Source organism: Phyllostomus hastatus, unplaced genomic scaffold (genome assembly GCF_019186645.2).
Source record: "Phyllostomus hastatus isolate PE091 unplaced genomic scaffold, TTU_PhHast_1.1 phas_contig_37, whole genome shotgun sequence".
In the NCBI taxonomy this organism is placed as follows: Eukaryota; Metazoa; Chordata; class Mammalia; order Chiroptera; family Phyllostomidae; genus Phyllostomus; species Phyllostomus hastatus.
The window spans coordinates 7,956,657-7,974,869 of record NW_025333867.1 but is presented as its reverse complement, the minus strand read 5'-3'; the positions used below and the strand labels follow the sequence as shown (position 1 = coordinate 7,974,869).

At 42.9% G+C, this 18,213-nt stretch overlaps 1 protein-coding gene across 1 annotated transcript in view; it reads right to left on the bottom strand.

The window, feature by feature from the left end:
- The window catches only part of SLC22A23 (solute carrier family 22 member 23), a 177,195-nt gene that overhangs the window by 126,323 nt on the left and 32,659 nt on the right, over window positions 1–18,213 (bottom strand). Inside the window, exons 2-3 of the mRNA XM_045841661.1 lie at window positions 14,390–14,493; window positions 8,722–8,876 (exon numbers count right to left, since the gene is read on the bottom strand). Coding sequence (XP_045697617.1) covers window positions 8,722–8,876; window positions 14,390–14,493 — 259 coding nt within the window. The remainder of the gene's footprint in view (window positions 1–8,721; window positions 8,877–14,389; window positions 14,494–18,213) is intronic.

Below are 18,213 nucleotides of genomic sequence, written 5' to 3'. Positions count from 1 at the left end.
TGGATCGTTAGGCCCCACTTCCCCCCACCCCTGCCATCCCATCACCATCACAGTTATTCTCCTGTGTAAGGTAGTAGTCAGCCCCAGTCCAAAGGTCCTCTTTAGTGGTGTTTTCTAAGCTTGCTGTGACCTCAGAGAAGTCCTCACATGTGACCTGACATGAGAAGGCCTACTGGCAGAGGAAAGGGTTATCTCGGCACAGGCTGTCACGTGGACACAAACAGATACACCTGCCACTACTTCTCTGCATATTCATGGTTCACTGATGGTGATCACATTCATGCTCTTGACCCTGTGCACAGTCTTGCATCAGTGAGAAAACTGATTTAGAATTCAGTACCTTTCCCAGAACCACAATGGGAAACTGGTGGGGCCTGACTTTTATCCAACACTGGAATCCTTCCCAGATCTGCTCAACAATGACGTGTGGTCATGCATACAGGTTCAGGCTGGGGTGGGGCACACGGTGAGTCTTTAGGCACTGCCTTCAGTACAAGCAACATAACATCATATGGAGAACGAAACTGCCTCTCTAACCCTATTGTAGTTCTGAATTTCCAGTTACTGAACAATGATAATGTTTAAGTAACTGTTTCAGGTGATTTGGAAAAAAAGTCATTACTGATTTGTCTTCTAAGCCAACTTTTCTACCCAATTATAATGAACATTAACCATTGTTAATGTTATTTTCTTGCACAAAAATGTGAATGTACACTGAACCGTTCACTTAAAGTTGTTGAAATGGTAAATTTTATTTTACTACAATAAAAATGTATTTTACTTCTAAAATACTTGACATAAGAGTAAGACAGTACTCTTCTGGGGAGTACATGAGTTAAAGCCTACACTTGAAATCATTTAGATTACATTAGATTAGTGATTGCATTAATCACTCAATGGAATTAAAGTTGCTTTTGTCGACAGTGGTTGCTACATCCAATGGACATTTCTCAATCCTCGTCTTGCATCATTTGACCTCTCATCTGTATCTTCCTTAGCTCCCTGGTTATCAGCCTAGTCTGACTTTCCCCTGACCACTCAGGTTATTCCCTCCTATCTCCCTCAACTGGAACTCAGTTACTCCTCAGGTCTCACAGTCTCTGGGTGATCACAGCCATTCCACCTGGCTCCTATCACCTGCAGTACCCAGAATACACCAGGTTCCTTGAGTTGTAATCACCCATAGTACCCAGAATGCACTAGGTTTCTCTGAACACCCACTGCAAATAACAAAGACCTAGTCTCCTGCAAAACTCACAACTCAGGGGTCACTTTCTGACACTCTCAGTCCAACCAGGGCCTGATCCTGCATCTTTATTCACTAAACTGAGAGTCCTGCAAAGCAGGAAGGTGGGTCCACCTTTGCATGCCGAGCATCTGACAGTTTCCAGTAAGTACTCAAGGTAACCAATTATTGTTCCCCTGGCACCCAGTGAACTCTTAAATGTTTGCCAAGCAAATGAGTGATGGAGAAAGTAGTCTTGTGTTTCCACGAGTTACCAAAAAACAAAACAAACTGTCTGAAGTAGAGTTCATCTGGCCTGACACAGCGGCTAACTACACCATTTGAGTTATATGATGGCTCTAAATCATTGGAGCTATACTTCTCTCTGTTCTCCCAGCCGAGATTCTTTTTTGCTATCGTAAGCCTTGGCAAATCAGTAATGATTTTACTTTCCACCAGATATGTTCAGATACTTTGAGGAAGCCTGGTGTTCTTTATGTGATTTCAAGGTGATTGATTTATTTACTCTCTCTTTTATTTTATATCAAGACTGAAAAAGCAAAACAAAATAAAATCAGTCCAATATTGCTCTCCTACTTCTCACCCCCCTCTTCTAATCAGCACAGCTTTTAGCTTTATGTCCCATCCTGTCTTTCCAGGTGAGAAAAGAAAATTCTGCAGAGGAAGATTCCTGGAGTAGACCTGTGAGTCTACCAAGCAAAAGTGGGGTAAGAAAAGAGACCAAAGTGAGCAAGAAGGGGTCAGGAAGGGTGAAGCTGCTGACATGAGGTCCAGAACCATGGGGAGAGGGAGGCTGTTTACCATTAATCCTCCCCATCACTTCACCTCTTCCTAGATCTCCCTGGTAGACAGGGCAGCAGCCTCACAAACAAGGATGGAGGTCCAGTGACTATTGGTGTGGCTTTGAGAAGAACACAACTTGGGGGCAAGCACCCTTGGTTGCATGCTCCCCGCCGCCAGAGCTATGAAATCTTCTATACTGAAGGAGGCTTACTGGTTGAGCTTAGAATCCAAAAGCCATAGTATTCTAAAACTGGAAGGTACAAGACCAGTGGTTTTCCACTTGATTTTGTTGTACCCTTATTTTTATAGCAGTATTAAATATTGTCACATAGAACCCCTTTGTTTTTATTTTCTATACATTTTCCCCCACAAATGGTTCCAGGAACGGGTCCTACAGTTCCATGGTGCACAGTTTGAAAACCCATGCCTCAACTTTATAGAGCAGGAGACAAAAGCTTAGAGATCAAGCAATTTGTCACAGGCACAGTCGGTCCACTGCAGAGCTCACACCAGATTTCAGCATTCCTGATTTCTACATCTTTCCACCTCCCCTTTTAGTGAGGTGAACAGCTTTGTTTCAAATGAAGTACACATGTACCACTAAAGTTCCAGTCTGGGAAAAAGCTAGTCTTTAGGGATACACACAGCCTTAACAACATCCTCTACTGTGTGGCAAGGCATCCAAATACTCTAATTTTAAAATGTCAGATATCTACATATTTGCAGTTCTTTCTTCTAATTGATACAAGACTATCTTCAATGAATTCAAAACATCCAAACAAATGTGTACTTAGAAGCTTACTTACCCATTTAGGCAACATACACATGTCTCCTTGCCCTAACTTCTGGTCAGGAGAAATGTGGGTGAATGAGTGTCACTGATGCCCCACAGGCACTTACTCCTCCTCTGCCCTCGACTTTCATTTTTACTATGTCAATAAGGTGGTATATCCTTACAGGCCCTTAGAAGACACACAGACATTTCATTTTTTTCCAAAGAAAAGTCTTGCTATAAATCCAAATTTGGGCTAATGTGTAAGTAGGAATAGAGAGAGGTTTAATCATTTTCATTTGAAGGGCTAGAACAACTTTGAGAAAAAACAGTCCTCAGTTTGCATTTGGAGGGGTTCCTTGCTGGATGACTCACCTGGTACCAGACCAATAATCAGCACTGCCCCGACTAGCTGCCACACCGCCTCCACCGTAGGGATTAGAAGCCCCTAACCAGGAGTCCTGCTGTCACTCAACATTCCATGCTTATACCAGGAGTCGTGTGACTCCTCAGAGGCACGACAGAGGAAAGACAGGGTGGTGGAGTACAAATGCTTCAGTACTTTTTTGCTTATACATTTATTCCTTTGCTTTTCACAGTCTGTCTGCAGAATTAGTAACATGTTTTCGGTGAACAAAAAGATGAATGAAACCTCAATCTGATTTCCCAGCTCTCGCAGTCTGAACCGGGATAAAACCAAAATTCTTCTGAAGCTTTTTAAAAATATATAAAGTCATTTGTCAAAGGCTTTTCGTAAACTGTGACTCATTTCCTTGGTGGAAAAAGCCATGTCAGTAGATCTGATTCCACCAGAAGCATAGCGTGATGGTTCCCCGGGCTTGCTGCCAATGGGAAGGCCCAGGTATCGGGGAGGGGGGGTGAAAAAGTAGGGGAGAGAGAGAGAGACCTACAGATTATGATAACCGAGCACGCATTCATGTCAAACTTGCCCTTTACCCAGATACAATGCAAATATTTGCTCCCCAGAAGAAGTGAAGCACAAGACAGCTGAAGTCCCTTATAGCCAACAGTGGCAATCTCCATTCCACTAATTCCTCCACTCAGCAATCTCCATTTTTTTTCATACCACAGTTCAATAACTCACTGCATGGAGCCATTTGATTCTGTCAAATGTTTTGAAATGCACAGCACAGATTTGATGCTTAATAACATCTTGTAGACTGAGTATGTTCCGAGGAATATTAGTTCAGAAAAATATCAAATTATAGAAATACATGCAATATGAGGAAGAAAAAGTCATCTTATGCCAGCACATTAGAAACTCCTCAGCCACTTCAGGGAGAGTGTAAAACTATGAATACAATGTGAAAAAGAGAACACCACCCCACCCACAGCAAACTCAAGATTTTTCTCAGTCTATTTACCAGTTAAGACTTGGCCTCTAATTTTGTAAAATAATCAGTAACTTAGTTGCCTGTGAAATTCATGGTCACTCTTTGATTATGTAAAAAATTCATCCAATTATTTAAGCTGTCTGGGTATGAGAGTTATTATAATGAAAGTATGAAGCTTTAAGAACATTTCTCAAGAAAAGTATTCATTCTCATAAGGCAAAAAAGAAAAAGAAACTTCATTTGCCCACAGTAACTAAGATGCAGTCTCTGCCAACAAAAAGTAGTATTCATTATCTCAAATGGTGGGGAGGGGTTGTTAATGGTGGAGAAGGGGAAGACACTGATGAAATGAGAAGAAATGCAAAAAAAGTATATTTAAAAAAATATTTCTCTCCCACAGGACTTATTACATCCAACATTAAATTAAAGAGCAATGATCTCTCATCAGCCTCTTCTAAAGAAAGACACATCTCAAACAATGCTCTATTGCCCTGCCTACAGCATTACAATCCTAGTTAGAAAAAGAATTCATACCATCACAAATCATGTCTGCTTATATTGAAAAGCAACTTTTTTCTTTAGTTTTTGATAAGACTTTATTTTAATAGACAAAGAAATATGATCAATTGCTTCTTTTCCTGGTCTGTGGTTCCCTGGCCTTGCCCAGCTAAGATTTCTACATTTCCTCGTTGTCCAGAAGTAAAGGCACACAGTTAGGGCACTGACGTAGCCCAGGTATGTTTAATTACTGCAGTGTCTCTGAATGCCCTCAGAGGCAGGCAGGAAAGCCAAATGCAGCCCTGCACAAACCCTCCCAGCTCTTTTCATTCTTTCTTGCTCTCGCCAGTGTGCACTCTGCTTCCATGTAAAGAATCTCAGGGAAGATGCCAGTAATCTCTTTATGTCCTAATCATACAACCAAGTCTCCCTTTGTTGACTTGAAGGAAACAAAAGTTTAAAGGTATCTTAACTAGAATGTACCTCAGAAAAATTCCAAAGTATGGTTGCCTCTTGTGCGCCCCCTACTGAGGACATGGCCCACTACCCAGGCATGTGCCCTGACTGGGAATTGAACCAACGATGCTTTGGTTTGCAGGCTGGCACTCAATCCAGTGAGCCACACCAGCCAAGGCAAATTCCAAAGTGTGCAAAAAATCCTTAAGCAGCCTTGCATATAAAGCATAAAACTTACTCAAGTCAGCAGCATTTCTCAAAACTCAGAGTCCACCCACATGGCAAGCTATACAAGAAATGGAATCTGAAAAAATCCTTACTTTTGCTACTAATATTGCCAAGCACCTGCAAGACTTAAAAAAAATGATACCTAGTTCTCTTTTGAGAAAGTACAGTCCTTTCCAGCAGATGCATTAAAGTGAGATGAGAACCTTATGGCTGAAGAGGTAGAAAAGTCAGGACCACTGAACATGTCTCTTTCAAATAATCAATGCCCAAAAGTTTTAAACTTTTCTTTAGAGCCAAGAAATACTTCAACCCTGTGACTGAGATTATCAATAATTGCCTTTAAGCAAAATAAATTCTTAAGCATTAACTAAGACAGATACTACTCATGTATAAAATGCTAGCAAGCACACTAATTTGGAAATTCTGAGTCATCTGCCCTATTGACTGGGAGGTTATTTCTTAACTACTCGTCAGCAGTCTATGTCTCGATCCAAGATTGACAGAGATGGGCTGCCCAGTGCAGCATGCACCATATCCTGCCCCAACCCTGTCTGCCCATCACAACTTTATGTCTTCTTTTTGATTCTCTCTTGCCAAGCTTAGTTAGCTCTTCTGCCATCTCTCAATCAATGGCCCTCTATTTATATTGTTTAAATATTATCTCAATGAACTACAAGTAACCATTTATATCCTTTGGTTTTATTTTAATTTTGCTATAACACATATTGTATTAGCTCAGACAGGAGGCCACTGGTTGATACTTGGAATTTTTCATTGCAAAGTTCATTTGTCATGACATTTCTTTTGTAATCCCAATCTAAGAAAACATAACTATTTATTTATGCTCTGCTTTATTTCAGAAAAAAATTAAGGTTGCTTTTACAAGTACACATAATAAAATAATTATGGAGACAGGAGATGGGACAAAAGAGAAATTAAAGTAGGAAAGTTCAGATGAAATAGGAGAAAAGCCTAATTTAAAGCTCAGTTTGTCAGGCTCACACACATGGAAGATTAGATTCCAAGCTTCTAAGCTTCCTAGCAGTCAATGGAAAGAGAGAGACGCACTTACAATTAGTGGTTAAAATAGACTATGGCCTGCTGGTCAAAGCCAGCCCACCATCAGTTTCTGCAAATAAAATTCTATAGGAACACAGCCATACCTAATTACTTACATGTTATTTATGGCTGCTTATATGGTACAACAGCAGAGTTGAGTAGTCATGACAGACCTGCAAAGCCTAAAATAGTTACTATCTGGCCGTTAGCAAAAAAAAAGCTTGCAGATGCCTGTGGCATAATTCTGTGCCTGTGAGATAAAAGCACAGCACCTTCCAAGGATAAGCACATTCTTTGTATGATTCTGAAAAGAAAGAGAACTTCCTACTATAAAGAGCTTACTATGTAATCTCTTGAAAAAATAATCTTAGCTTCTTTTTTTACTGTAAATATAGCAACAGGTTTCACAGAGTCAGTGGCATAATATCATAACACTGGTAGTAAAATGACTCTACATAAGGCTGAAATGATTGAGTTCAGGTCTGCCTAATTTGGGGGATCTGTGGAGGTGCGGAGTGTCAGCTCTGTGTAGCCCTCCCCCACCCGCCTTCCTTATCCCAGGCAGACATGGCTATTGGATCAAGGTGTTCTCTCCAGCTGAGCCCCAATGGGTCCTCTGAAGTCTTCTTTGAGTTCCCTGGTAGCTTCAATCAATCATTAGCAGATGGCATGCAAGACAAAACCAATATGTCATCTTTGCTTTAAGGCAATTTTCCATTAACATTCTTTCCACGAAGTTTGATAAGTACTCATGTGCTGAGACTGAGGTTATAGTCTGCTAAGTTCTTGAAGCACAGCTATTCTGCTCTGGCAGTATGCACAGCTATCCCCTTTAAGGTCATCCACCAGGTCAGTCTAGCAGCACCGGACTGACATCCTCCTGTGAGAACCAGAAGCCGTACAAGGATGGCTGCCTGAAGGGAAGGCCCCATCACACCTGCACATATGCAGGGTAAGAGAGTGCCTGAAAGCACGGCCTGGAGTCGCCTCAGAAAAGGGTGAGGAACCTGCTCCTCCGTGCAGGCCAATGGGTGGACAGGGCCAGAAAACGGGGTACAGGCCTTTTATTTGGAAATAGTTCAAGCCCAACACTCATCTTGTTCAAAGAAACAAAACCTCCAAACAACCATTACATAGACCCACTGACCTTGAACACTTATATTCCTAAAGAACCCCCCTAAACAACAAGGGATCCAAAATAAATGAAAATAAACTGGCAACAATTCAGCTTTGGGGGAAGATGAAAAAATCCAACTATGGATTTAGAGAACACACCCATAGCCTTTCTTCTAGCCCATTTCTTCTTTGTGACTCTAAAACTATGTTACAAAATGATTGTATTTCTATTCTGTATAATAGGGGGACAGAAATGCATGTTATCCAAAAGGGTTGTCAAGTTTTTAATAAGCAAACCTAAGAGAATCACACCCACTCTTACTTGACCTCACTGGGAATTGCTACTTGACTTATAACTGACTCCTTCCCATCCTGTCAAAGGGAAAGAAAAAAAAAACACATCACAAATTGCCTTACATTATATCCTAACAGTTTTTCTATCAGGTGATTACAAAGCATAAAACTAAAACATAAGTAAAAACATTCATGCCTAAAACTTTCCTTCTTATGGCTTTGTGGCTATGTTCTAGAAAAAAACTATGAAGAAATAAAACATAACCATACTTGACAGGGGAGTTAGTACAGCCAATAAACATGATGGATTAATGAAGGAAATTTCTCTTCACCCTAAAAGAGCAAATACTAACAAATATTGCCATTTACTCTTCTAGTTCCATTGCATAGGGTTCAAGTACAGATGACTTAAGACCATATCTAGGCACATGAGAATGTGGGTAATTTGGACCCTGTATAGTCTTACAGAGAAAACAAATTAAAAAATAAAAATTTAATAGTCAATTAAAACATTGACTCCAGACCACGTGGTAGCCGGTAGTTGGTATGCTTTTTCTGGAACCAAGTACAGGGATGCCTAATTACGTGTTAGACTTGAAAGTGCACAGGACATTAACACAGAAAATTCTGGAGGAAAGCAAAAGCCCCTCCATATCAGCTGTGGCCTGATCCCTGCTTCTCCAAGCAATTATGCCACCTTCTATGTCCTTTGATGTGCCCTCAGCTCAAGCTGGAGACCGGAATAGACTGGGTGTCGGGTGACATTACCTTAGGAAGCTTTTCCACAACAGTTGATGCCATTAAAGTCTGTGCTTCCAAAAGACTGCCAATCCAAACACCTAGCACAGAGAGCCCCCTTCCCAAGAGCTCTTTTGCTAATTTTTTCAAGACTAGTTGTGAAGGCTCCTACTTACGTAATGCATACAAGGTGAGAATTATTCCAGCCAGGCAAAATCCTTCAAAAAACCTGAGTGTGCTGAACATTGTCACATTCACTGACAGTGCCACGGTCAGTCCAAAGATCAGAATGAAGGTGATGGAACAGAGCAGCACAGGCCGCCGGCCAACCCTGCACACAGAGAAGGAAAAAGTTAGGAGTCATCATTAAACAGGGCGATGATGCTAGATGCTAAAACCCAGTATCCAGCAGGTGTTCCAGAGATGCTGAATGAGTTGGGCTAAAAGTCTTCCTACTACTGAGACCCACTTTGGTATATTTAGGGATAGAAAAGCCCTCAGGGGAAACTTAGTCCAACCCCCCATTTTGTAGCTAAGGGGGCATAGATTAAAGAGCTACTATATAATAGAATTGAAACAGGAACCCAATTCCTGTTGGTAAGTCTATTTTTAAATGTATAGGAGGATAATTCAAGGCAAGAGTAACAAAATCAATAACAACTCCCCAAACATAAACCTTGACACACCCAGCATAAAATGTCTTGAGAAATTACTGACCTTTGGAACTGGCTCCAAAGTCAACACAGACACAGAGCGAAGCAGCTTCATATCGTTAGGGCTGGTAACTAGTCGGGCACCTGGCCTCACACAGCCTGTCAGAGCCAGGGCCAAGCCAGCTGCTGTTTGTTTCGACTTTATGATGAGAAGTAATTTTTAAGAGATCACAGACTTAACTCAGATAGTTCAAACTTTAAAGAATAACTGAAAGTGAAGCCTGCCAGGCAGCAAAGGGTTGGAAGGAGCCCAGTCCACTGTGTTTCTGGAAAAAGCAGTGCACCAACTAGGTCGGAAGACTACAGAGCCAGGCAAGATCAGCTACACTGTGGTGTGATGTGCTTCTAGGTGTGGCCGAGAGGACAGCAGGGTGGTCCATGGGAATGGAAAATAACTAGTTTTTCACCCCTCCCCCCCAACCTTCCAGATTTTCTTTCATCAACTTAGTAGGGGGAAAAAATCTCCATTATATACAAATTAATATAGCACAACTAACTTAAACTAGAAAAACAGCTCATAGAGAAATTGGAGAGAAATCTATTTGCCAAAGGAAGAAAATCCTTGCCTGGTAGCCCAAACACCCCAAGGGCAGCTGAGTGCCTTGGATTCACTTAAACATACTTATGACAAGGCATTTACATAAAAGCCAAGAAAAAGCAAATAGAGAAACAAAGATTCTTGGTTGCCTGGGGCTGGGAGTGAGAATGAGGAGTGACTGCAGATGGGCATGAGCCTTCCTTTTAGGGTGGTAGAAATGTCTTAAACTTAGAGTGTAGTGATGATTGTATAACTCTGGAAATATACTAAAACCAATTGAATTGTGAGCTTTATGGTATGTAAATTATCCCTCAGTAAAACTGTTCAAAAACAAAAAAGCAATGCTCAGTAATACATGGCTTTGCCCCATGAAGGAGATGAATGTAATTTCAAGAAAATTTGGGGGATGGGGAGGAGACTATAGGACACAATTTCATTCAAAATATTTTAGGCTTCTAACATTCCCCATAGTGGCATTAGCTTAGTGAAATGAGGCCAAGCTATGAGATCAATGCCAATGTAAGTCAATAATTCTGTCAGAGGTTTTAGCCATTACTCCTTGACTAGTGCTGGGAATCACTAAGCCCTTATCAGAAAAGACTATAGGTAATTTTGTCTAGAGCCAACAAATTTATAGAAGTAAGTTTAAAATATGGCTTGGTTTTTCTCCTAAAATAAAGGAAAACAAAATCTAACTTACCAATTTCTATTTGCCTTTACATCTCTAAGTGAGAGTGACCATCCTACTTCACAGCACTATTAAAACCTCTAAGAGAGACAATGGGTACAATATGCACAATGCCTGGCACAAAGCAAACAGTGAAATGTGGCTGCTCTTATGGTTCCTTTCTGCGAGTCTCTACCCCTGATGCCCACCAAACATGGTTTATTCTGTTCTGATACTTTGGAAAAGATCCTTGATGTTTTATTGTTCATTTGTTTTTGTTTTTAACTTGTAAAAACTGTCCTAAATCTTTCCTTCCCAACTGTACTGCTAAAATCAGTGGGCAAAGTTACTATTATGAACTGTGGGGTAATCATGGTCTTCAAAGTCAAAGCACTCTGGTCCTAAATCTGGGCTCTTCACATATGCAGCAGTACATTGTCTTGAGAAAGACCACACTTGTTCAAATGAGCCTGGTGTGTTTTTTTTTAAGAATGACAGCCAATGCCCACGTACTAACTAGGGCTGTGGTCAGGTCTAGATAAGTGCAAGTGATTTAGCAAGTGGTCAACAAGTGTTAGTCATAACCACTGGAGTTTTAGTGTGAACTGGCTTCCCCCAGAGCAGAACCCCCTCAGAGATGAAGAACAAAATCACACTCATAAATCTGTAATGCAGAGGCTTTATAGTTAGGCTCTGTGGTGAGAGAATAATGTCCCTAAGGATGTCCACATCCTAAATACCAGAACCTGTGAATATATTACCTTTCATGGCAAAGGGCTCTGCAGATGCAATAATGGCTCAAGATCTTGAGTTGAGGTGATTATCCAGATGGGTCCAATCTAAGGACACGGACAACCTCTCCTGGCTCCAGGGAACCAGAGAGATGGCAGCGTGAGAAGCACCTGACGACCTTTGCTGGCTTTGAAGCTAGAAGAGGAGCCCTGAGCCAAGGAGTGTGGGCAGCCTCTGCAGCCAGACACAGCAAGGGTATGGATTCTCTTCTGGACCTCTCAGAAAGTAATGCAACCCAGCCAGCACTTTGAGTTTAGCCAGCATGAACTACAGAACTGTAAGTTAATTTATAAACCACCAAATGTGTGGTAATTTGTTACAGCAGCCATAGCAAAGTAATACAGGATCTCACCAGGAAACAGATGTCCCACTCAAATGAAGTAATTTGAGGAGATTTTATTATAATAAGGGGATTATTTACAAAAGGTGGGCAAGCTGTGAGAGATACCATGGGGCTATTAGCAGCAGGGAATTTGAAGGAAGGACGGTCACCAAACCCAGGGAGAGAGGCCATATGTGGAGGGCCCCTGATGGAGGCAGCTGGCCCTTGGCAATCCTGCAGAGACCTAGCTGGGGATTAAAATGCCCCCACCTCTCCTCTTTTCCTCAGATCTCTAGTGAGGCCCCTCCCGTGCACCCCCTATCCCCACCCCACCACTGGCTTGGCTAAGCCAGAACCTAGAGTGCAAGGGGATCTCCAGTGTAGCCCAAAAAGGGCACGGAGAGCTCCTGGAGTGAGCAATGCAGACCATGTAGCAAGAAAACAACAATGGAGGGGAAAGGGGTCATGTGACATGAGCCATGGAGAGGGCCGCTCCCTCAAACTACTAAACACATTATATAACAACATATAATGCACTGATATGTCTCCAAACAAAATGTATGTGGGAAACAGTAACTTCTACAGAAAAAAAAGTGTACTACTTAAGTCTTATTATATGCTGACTGCAAACTCCGAAAGCCTAACCCATGACTCGAACAACTTCCCTATACAGCCATGAAGCAGGGCTGACGCCTGGGGAACCCGGAGTTCCCTCTAAATGTGCTCATTTCTTTTCCAGTAAGCCTCTAGTAAGGAGTACAATGCCAAAAATAAATTAATAAGGGGTGGAAAACACCAAACTTTCAAACTGGAACTGAGGCCCACTCAAAATGTTCAACAAGTCGCACACAGCACAAAACATTCTGCCCTGGCTCTCAGGCACCCATGCCCACCCCCCACAGGCCTTGGCAAAGCAACTGCAGAGGAGGGGGTCTGCAACCCAAACCCTGGTTACTCCTGAAGGGAGACCCCACACTCTCCTGCCTTTTGTCCCCAGGCCTGGTGTGTGATCAGGGAGGCTGAGCAGCATGTATATGCAAGAAGTAAGTACTCACAAAACTACCTCTGAACAATTTAAACCCCATTATAGACTGGTATTAATAAAAGTCCATATTTGCTTTCCCTATAAAAATCACTGAAGAAGGAAACTAGAATCTGAGTCAAGACTGAATTTTTGTTTTTAGAAAGAAGTGGTGTGAATTGTATCTTCCTAAACTATTTCAGTGCTGATTTTTGGGAAATAAAAGCCCTTAGATCAGCTCAGCTTACTCTGAAAACCTCTAAGCTCAAGTATTTGGTTAAAAAAAAAAACTTGTGCTCCCCCTCCATGAGGCCCCCAGAGAAAAAATATCCAAGGGGGCCTTGGCATAGCTTTCCAGGGGTCATTTGCAGCTTCTCTGTTACCATCTCTAGGAAATGTGTCCTTAAGAAACCTTTATAAATGATGATTAAGCCAATTCAGAACACACAGGAAGTCACACATGTTAATGCAAAGACCTCCCAAATAGACGCTAGTTTTTGGAAAGAAATTTCCAGAACTTGAAAGTGGTGTCAGATCCCTGCTGGGCTCCACTGCTACTCTGTACTCCCAGGCTCTTGCCTCAGCCAGCTTTCTCAGCTAACCAGGTACAGAAGGCATCACAAAGCAAAGCCACAGGCATAAGGAGTTTGCTCTGCATCATTCTTGGTCCTTATTATGTCACTGGTTCCAAGACATTCTTACTCACACACACAAAAAAAGTTCTTTAAAGATAAAGGAATGTCAAAGGGAACAGCCAGCCCATGCCTCTCTCCCTGAGCAGTCACGTTACTTGAAAACCTGCCAACATTGGGCAACCGCCTCGCCGCTCAGCCGTGTCACCGCTGCTGCCCTCAGGAGTACAGTGTACCCTAAAGAAAAGTGTTGTGTACACCTGTGAGGAGGCAGGCACTGGAACCACAGGGCTTGGTTTCAAATCCTGGCTCTCCAGCTTGAAAGCTGAGGGAACTTGGGGATTTTACTTAAACTTCTGTGCTTCTGTTTTTCCACTATAAGACAGAAGTAATAATAGTACCTACATAGCATGGGTTCTGTGAGGATGAAATATTTTCGTGTGTGGAAATATTTAGCACAGTGCCTGGCAAGAGTAATCAGTCAATAACTGTCAGCTACTGCATCATTATCATCTCTGCTATCATGTCCCCCTCCCCACCTCACCAACCTCACCACTTTCTTCTGAACCACACATTTTACTCTAGACCCTTAGACTCCCTCACCCACCCAAGTAAAGCATATTCATGCTGCTTTCTGGTTACTACTCTGCCTCTGCCTGAAATGCGCATCTGTTATCCAAATGCTGTCCTCTTTTCCAGGTTCAGCTCCCCATGGACCCAACAGAGGTGTCCACTGGCCAAGAGAACTTTAATGACTATCCTTCTCTAAAATCTGTGGGACATTTTGAGGTACTAATCAGCACAACCCTACCTGTTCTGGGCTACCTCAGCCCAGAAAGCCCTGAACCTGTATCTTCAGGCTCTTCCTATCTAAACACTGATCGCAGGGCTGCAGGCTGCTGGCCGGTCTTGCTAGATTCCAGCAGCTAGGGAATTGCAATGAATTTAAATTCTTGCTTCAAAAGGGTCTGTTAGGTGCACTGGCCAATTCTTTTAGTTCTGAATTTTCTAGCTAACAGCTTCAGCTTTTCTGCTCTGGCACCGACACCAGGACAGAGAAAAGACTTAGTGACAGCAGCTAACACTAACCACTCCTCTTTAGCCAGCAGAGTCTTGCTGTGGCTTCCAAAGGTTCATGTGTGGGCACATTGGTACTCACCAGTCAGCAATGCATCCAGTTATTAGGTAGCCAAAGATTAATCCAACCAGTAAGGAGAACTTAGCGATATGGACCTTCCAGGCATTATCACACACAAGATCCCACTAGAGAGGGGCAAATAGAAAATAAATCAGAGAGACACATACACACATGCTGGTGGTAGTCAATCATAAGGGCAAAACAACAACTGCGGTGAGGACCATGACACCATTCACAGCACCATGTCACATGCACCATTAAAACTCTCTTCAATGATTTTGGAAATCCAACAAGAAATATAATTTGCCTACGGAAGGCAGTGTAATGTTTTAGTCTGAGGCAGATTATAAGTCTACAGGAAGTACCCCCATGAAATCTGGGGATGTGTGTTCCTTCTGTCCCAGCTACCACAGGGAACATAGCCTGCGGGGCAGGGAGCGGGCTGGGAGTCCGGGGTTCCTGGTCACCAGCACCCATGAGCACGGCCCAGCAGACAGGAAGGCCGTGACAACTTTTTACACCAGATATCATAATGGGGTGAGGAAATTATAACAAGTTTTGTGTTTCCATTTCCCAAAACTCCACAAACTTCACAAGTAGTCTTAAGAATAAAGAGGGTTGATAGCAAATGGTGAAATATCAACTTTAACTAAGCATTTGTATTGTTTTCCATGCATATGTCCCTTGTGTTTTCCCATATTCCTACCCAAAGCTCCACTTGGAGAGAAAGCCGATCAGTTATTGGATACAACATTTAGACTATTTACAATTAAGTTCTATTATTGAATAAACAAATAAAATAACCCTCCAAATTTTCTTTTCTCCTTTTGCAGAAGCAGGAGAGAAACACATGTTTATTCCCTCAAAGTGATATGTGTCCCAGTGGACCCCAAACAGCTAATTCTGGGCTCAAGGGCAAATGACGACAGTTTCTGCAGATGGCACTTTAAAGATAGCAGTCCCCTACCCATGTGCCCACATCAGTGGTACAAATCCCTCTGTCTTGTGAAAAGAAGTGGCTGAAACTTCCAGTTCTGGTAAGCATGAGTTACTCCAGGTCAGTGGGGAGGGGTAGGGAAGAAAGAAGCTGGATAGATGCAAAGTGGAGTTAAGGGAGTGGGGAGTTCAGAACAGAAGTTCTGGAAGCAGACACAGGATTCATGGGGGTGGCGTGGGCTATATAGAAGGTTGGGCTGAGATCTGATCTTAGCTCCACCTTCTCTGATATCTTCCCCTTTCTGTCCATCTTGAGACCCCGAGTATAATGTGGGGGATCCTCAAAGGGCACCATAAGCTCAGGTCAATCTCTAGAAAGTCTGATGGAGACCCCCAGGAGTTCCTAGCTGTGGGTCTCAGCTCAGTGGGCTTTGGGAAAAGCTGAATTTCTACAATAGACTCGAGAAAGGCACTTGGCCCAGACAAAACAAGAAGGCAGCTAGCTGCCTGTCACATTTTTCCCTGGATTCTTTGGGACACATACTTGCTTACTGATGCCCCCAAGGCATTTCCAACTTTCCAGGGAGAGTGACTAACTCATCTACCTCACCAGCTTCCAGACTGGTGGCCAATGCTAGGCTCAGGAAGAAAGGGAATGCCCGCACAGACTGACCGCGAAGAGCCCAGTCAATAGGGGATGGTTTGAGGTGTGCTGCTGTCCACGTTTGTCCACGTGTTTGGGGAGTGGGGCACCGCTGGTTGCACAGAACCTTATCATTGAGAATTCAAATACAGGCGTTCTTTAAATGCGTGACTTCTTCCTGTGCCTATTCCAGTGGTCCTCAAAGTGTGGTCTCTGTGACAGCAGTACCTGGGAATGTGTTAGAGGTGCAAATTCTTGAGGCCCACCCCAGATCCCTGAATGAGAGCTTCCAGAATGAAGTAAGTGGTAGAGGTAATTTAACAAGCCCTCCAGGTGATTTTGATGCCTGCTCAAGTCTGAGAACCACTGGCCAGCCAGGCCCTGCCATTTCCCTGCCATCTTGGAGACGATGAATGAGCTTCGCAGTACCGGGCTGAGGTTCAAGGGCAGCGTGCGGCCAAACACTGCCTGAATCACACACATTAGCACTGGCTATTCTTGTGTACTGCAAATGCAGATTGTAAAACTAGATCATGAGTTAAGTGGGCTTTTGATGGTAAACCTGGAAAACCAACATTCATATATATAGTTTCTGGAAGAAAACATATTTTTAATAATAAACAGCTTTCAGGGTGCAACCTATAACTTCTGGAATGCAGCTCTGCCTATACTATGAGTTACAGCAACATAACTAACTGTGTGTATATCTGCTTCCCCTGCAGGTTTATACACTGAAGCCGTCCTTGAGGCGCTTCCTCTCCTCACTGCCCAGCACATGAACCTGGGCACAAAGTAATTGACTTCAAGACTAAGAGCTACATCTATAAGCACAGCTGGCTAACCTGGGAGAGGAAGTGCTATGACACCTGTAATCATAATAGCCCAATCATACCACACCTGCCTGTGCCTCAGCCTGGCACATTCTTGGCAAGAGAGGGGCACTCCTGGTTCCAGGCTGCTGCTGAGGAGGGCACCAGCTGCTGACTCTGTGGCAGAGAGTCACTGGCTTGGGTCTCTACTCAGACTTCCCATTGAGTTTACTTAAGGTGAAGTGATACAAAGGAGCACATTACACTTATATTATGTGGCCAGGAGACAAGAGATTTTTATAAAAGCATTCGGAGAGGTGGGGAAAATTGCCAATACTGTTGCGAACTCAGCCACCTGAATAATAACTCTATCTGACCTTGGGCAGCCAAGACTCAATTTAGGTACTACCAAATAAGATGTTCACTGGCCTCCTCAGTGCAGTCTCTATCAATTAACAACTCTGAAGTGGAAGATTAAAACAGTTGAGACAGACACAGAACCACTTTCATAGCCAGTAAAGAAAGAAAGCCTGGCTGGAAGAGTTTTTAGGCACTGCTGTTCTCAGCCTGGGGCGGGGCCCAGGGGATCTGGGACCAAGCAGCCTTCTGTTGCATCAACCCCCTCAATTAGGCACAGAAGTAGATGGCATCTCTGAGTCAACAAGCGAGCTAACTCCAGGCCCCAGCAGGTTCCCCAAGGTGAGGTTCTGCTTATCACAACCCTCTTGAAGCCTGCAGAGCCACCCCGAGGCACATTCCACAAACCCATAGGGGTGGGGTAGTGGCACCAGTAAGACAACATCCCTTGTTTGACTTCTACGTCTGTATTTGCAAAAATGTACTGGGAAAAGAAAATATATTCAGATGTATTATCTTCAAGGGAATCTCAAAAGTATTAGAAAGCTCTGAGATTACCTTGTTCTTGAAATTTGTTTGCCCCACTATGGTAATTGATCATTTTACTAAGCAAAGACTAAAGGACTTTAAAAAATCTAAAGCATGCCAAACCAGGACTTAATGCGAAAGGTTTGCCTCTGACATTACCCTTGTCACCTCCCTCTTCTCACCACCCTCCCATTAATCAGCCACCACTTCCAGGAATTTCCCCTTGCACACATATCTTATACTTCTTCCTCACACTCCATCTCTACTTGAACAACCTGATTCATGGGCATGTGCTAGGGGTTCAGGCACCATCTTTCTGGTGTATGGGCTGCAAGGCCCACAAAAAAACAAAAACAAACAAACAAACAAACAAAAATCAAAATAACCTTCCATACTCCCTTACAGGTTAAGTTTCAAATGTAATTTAGGTTCTGCCAATCAGCTGCATGGCCCAAAATAACTTTCAGTGCACAACCTAGTTCCAATTTTTGGGATGATGACTTGAATTAGAAAGCATGTGAAGCAGGGAGTAAGTGGGACACCCATTCTGCTGGTCATATCTGGCAGTAGAA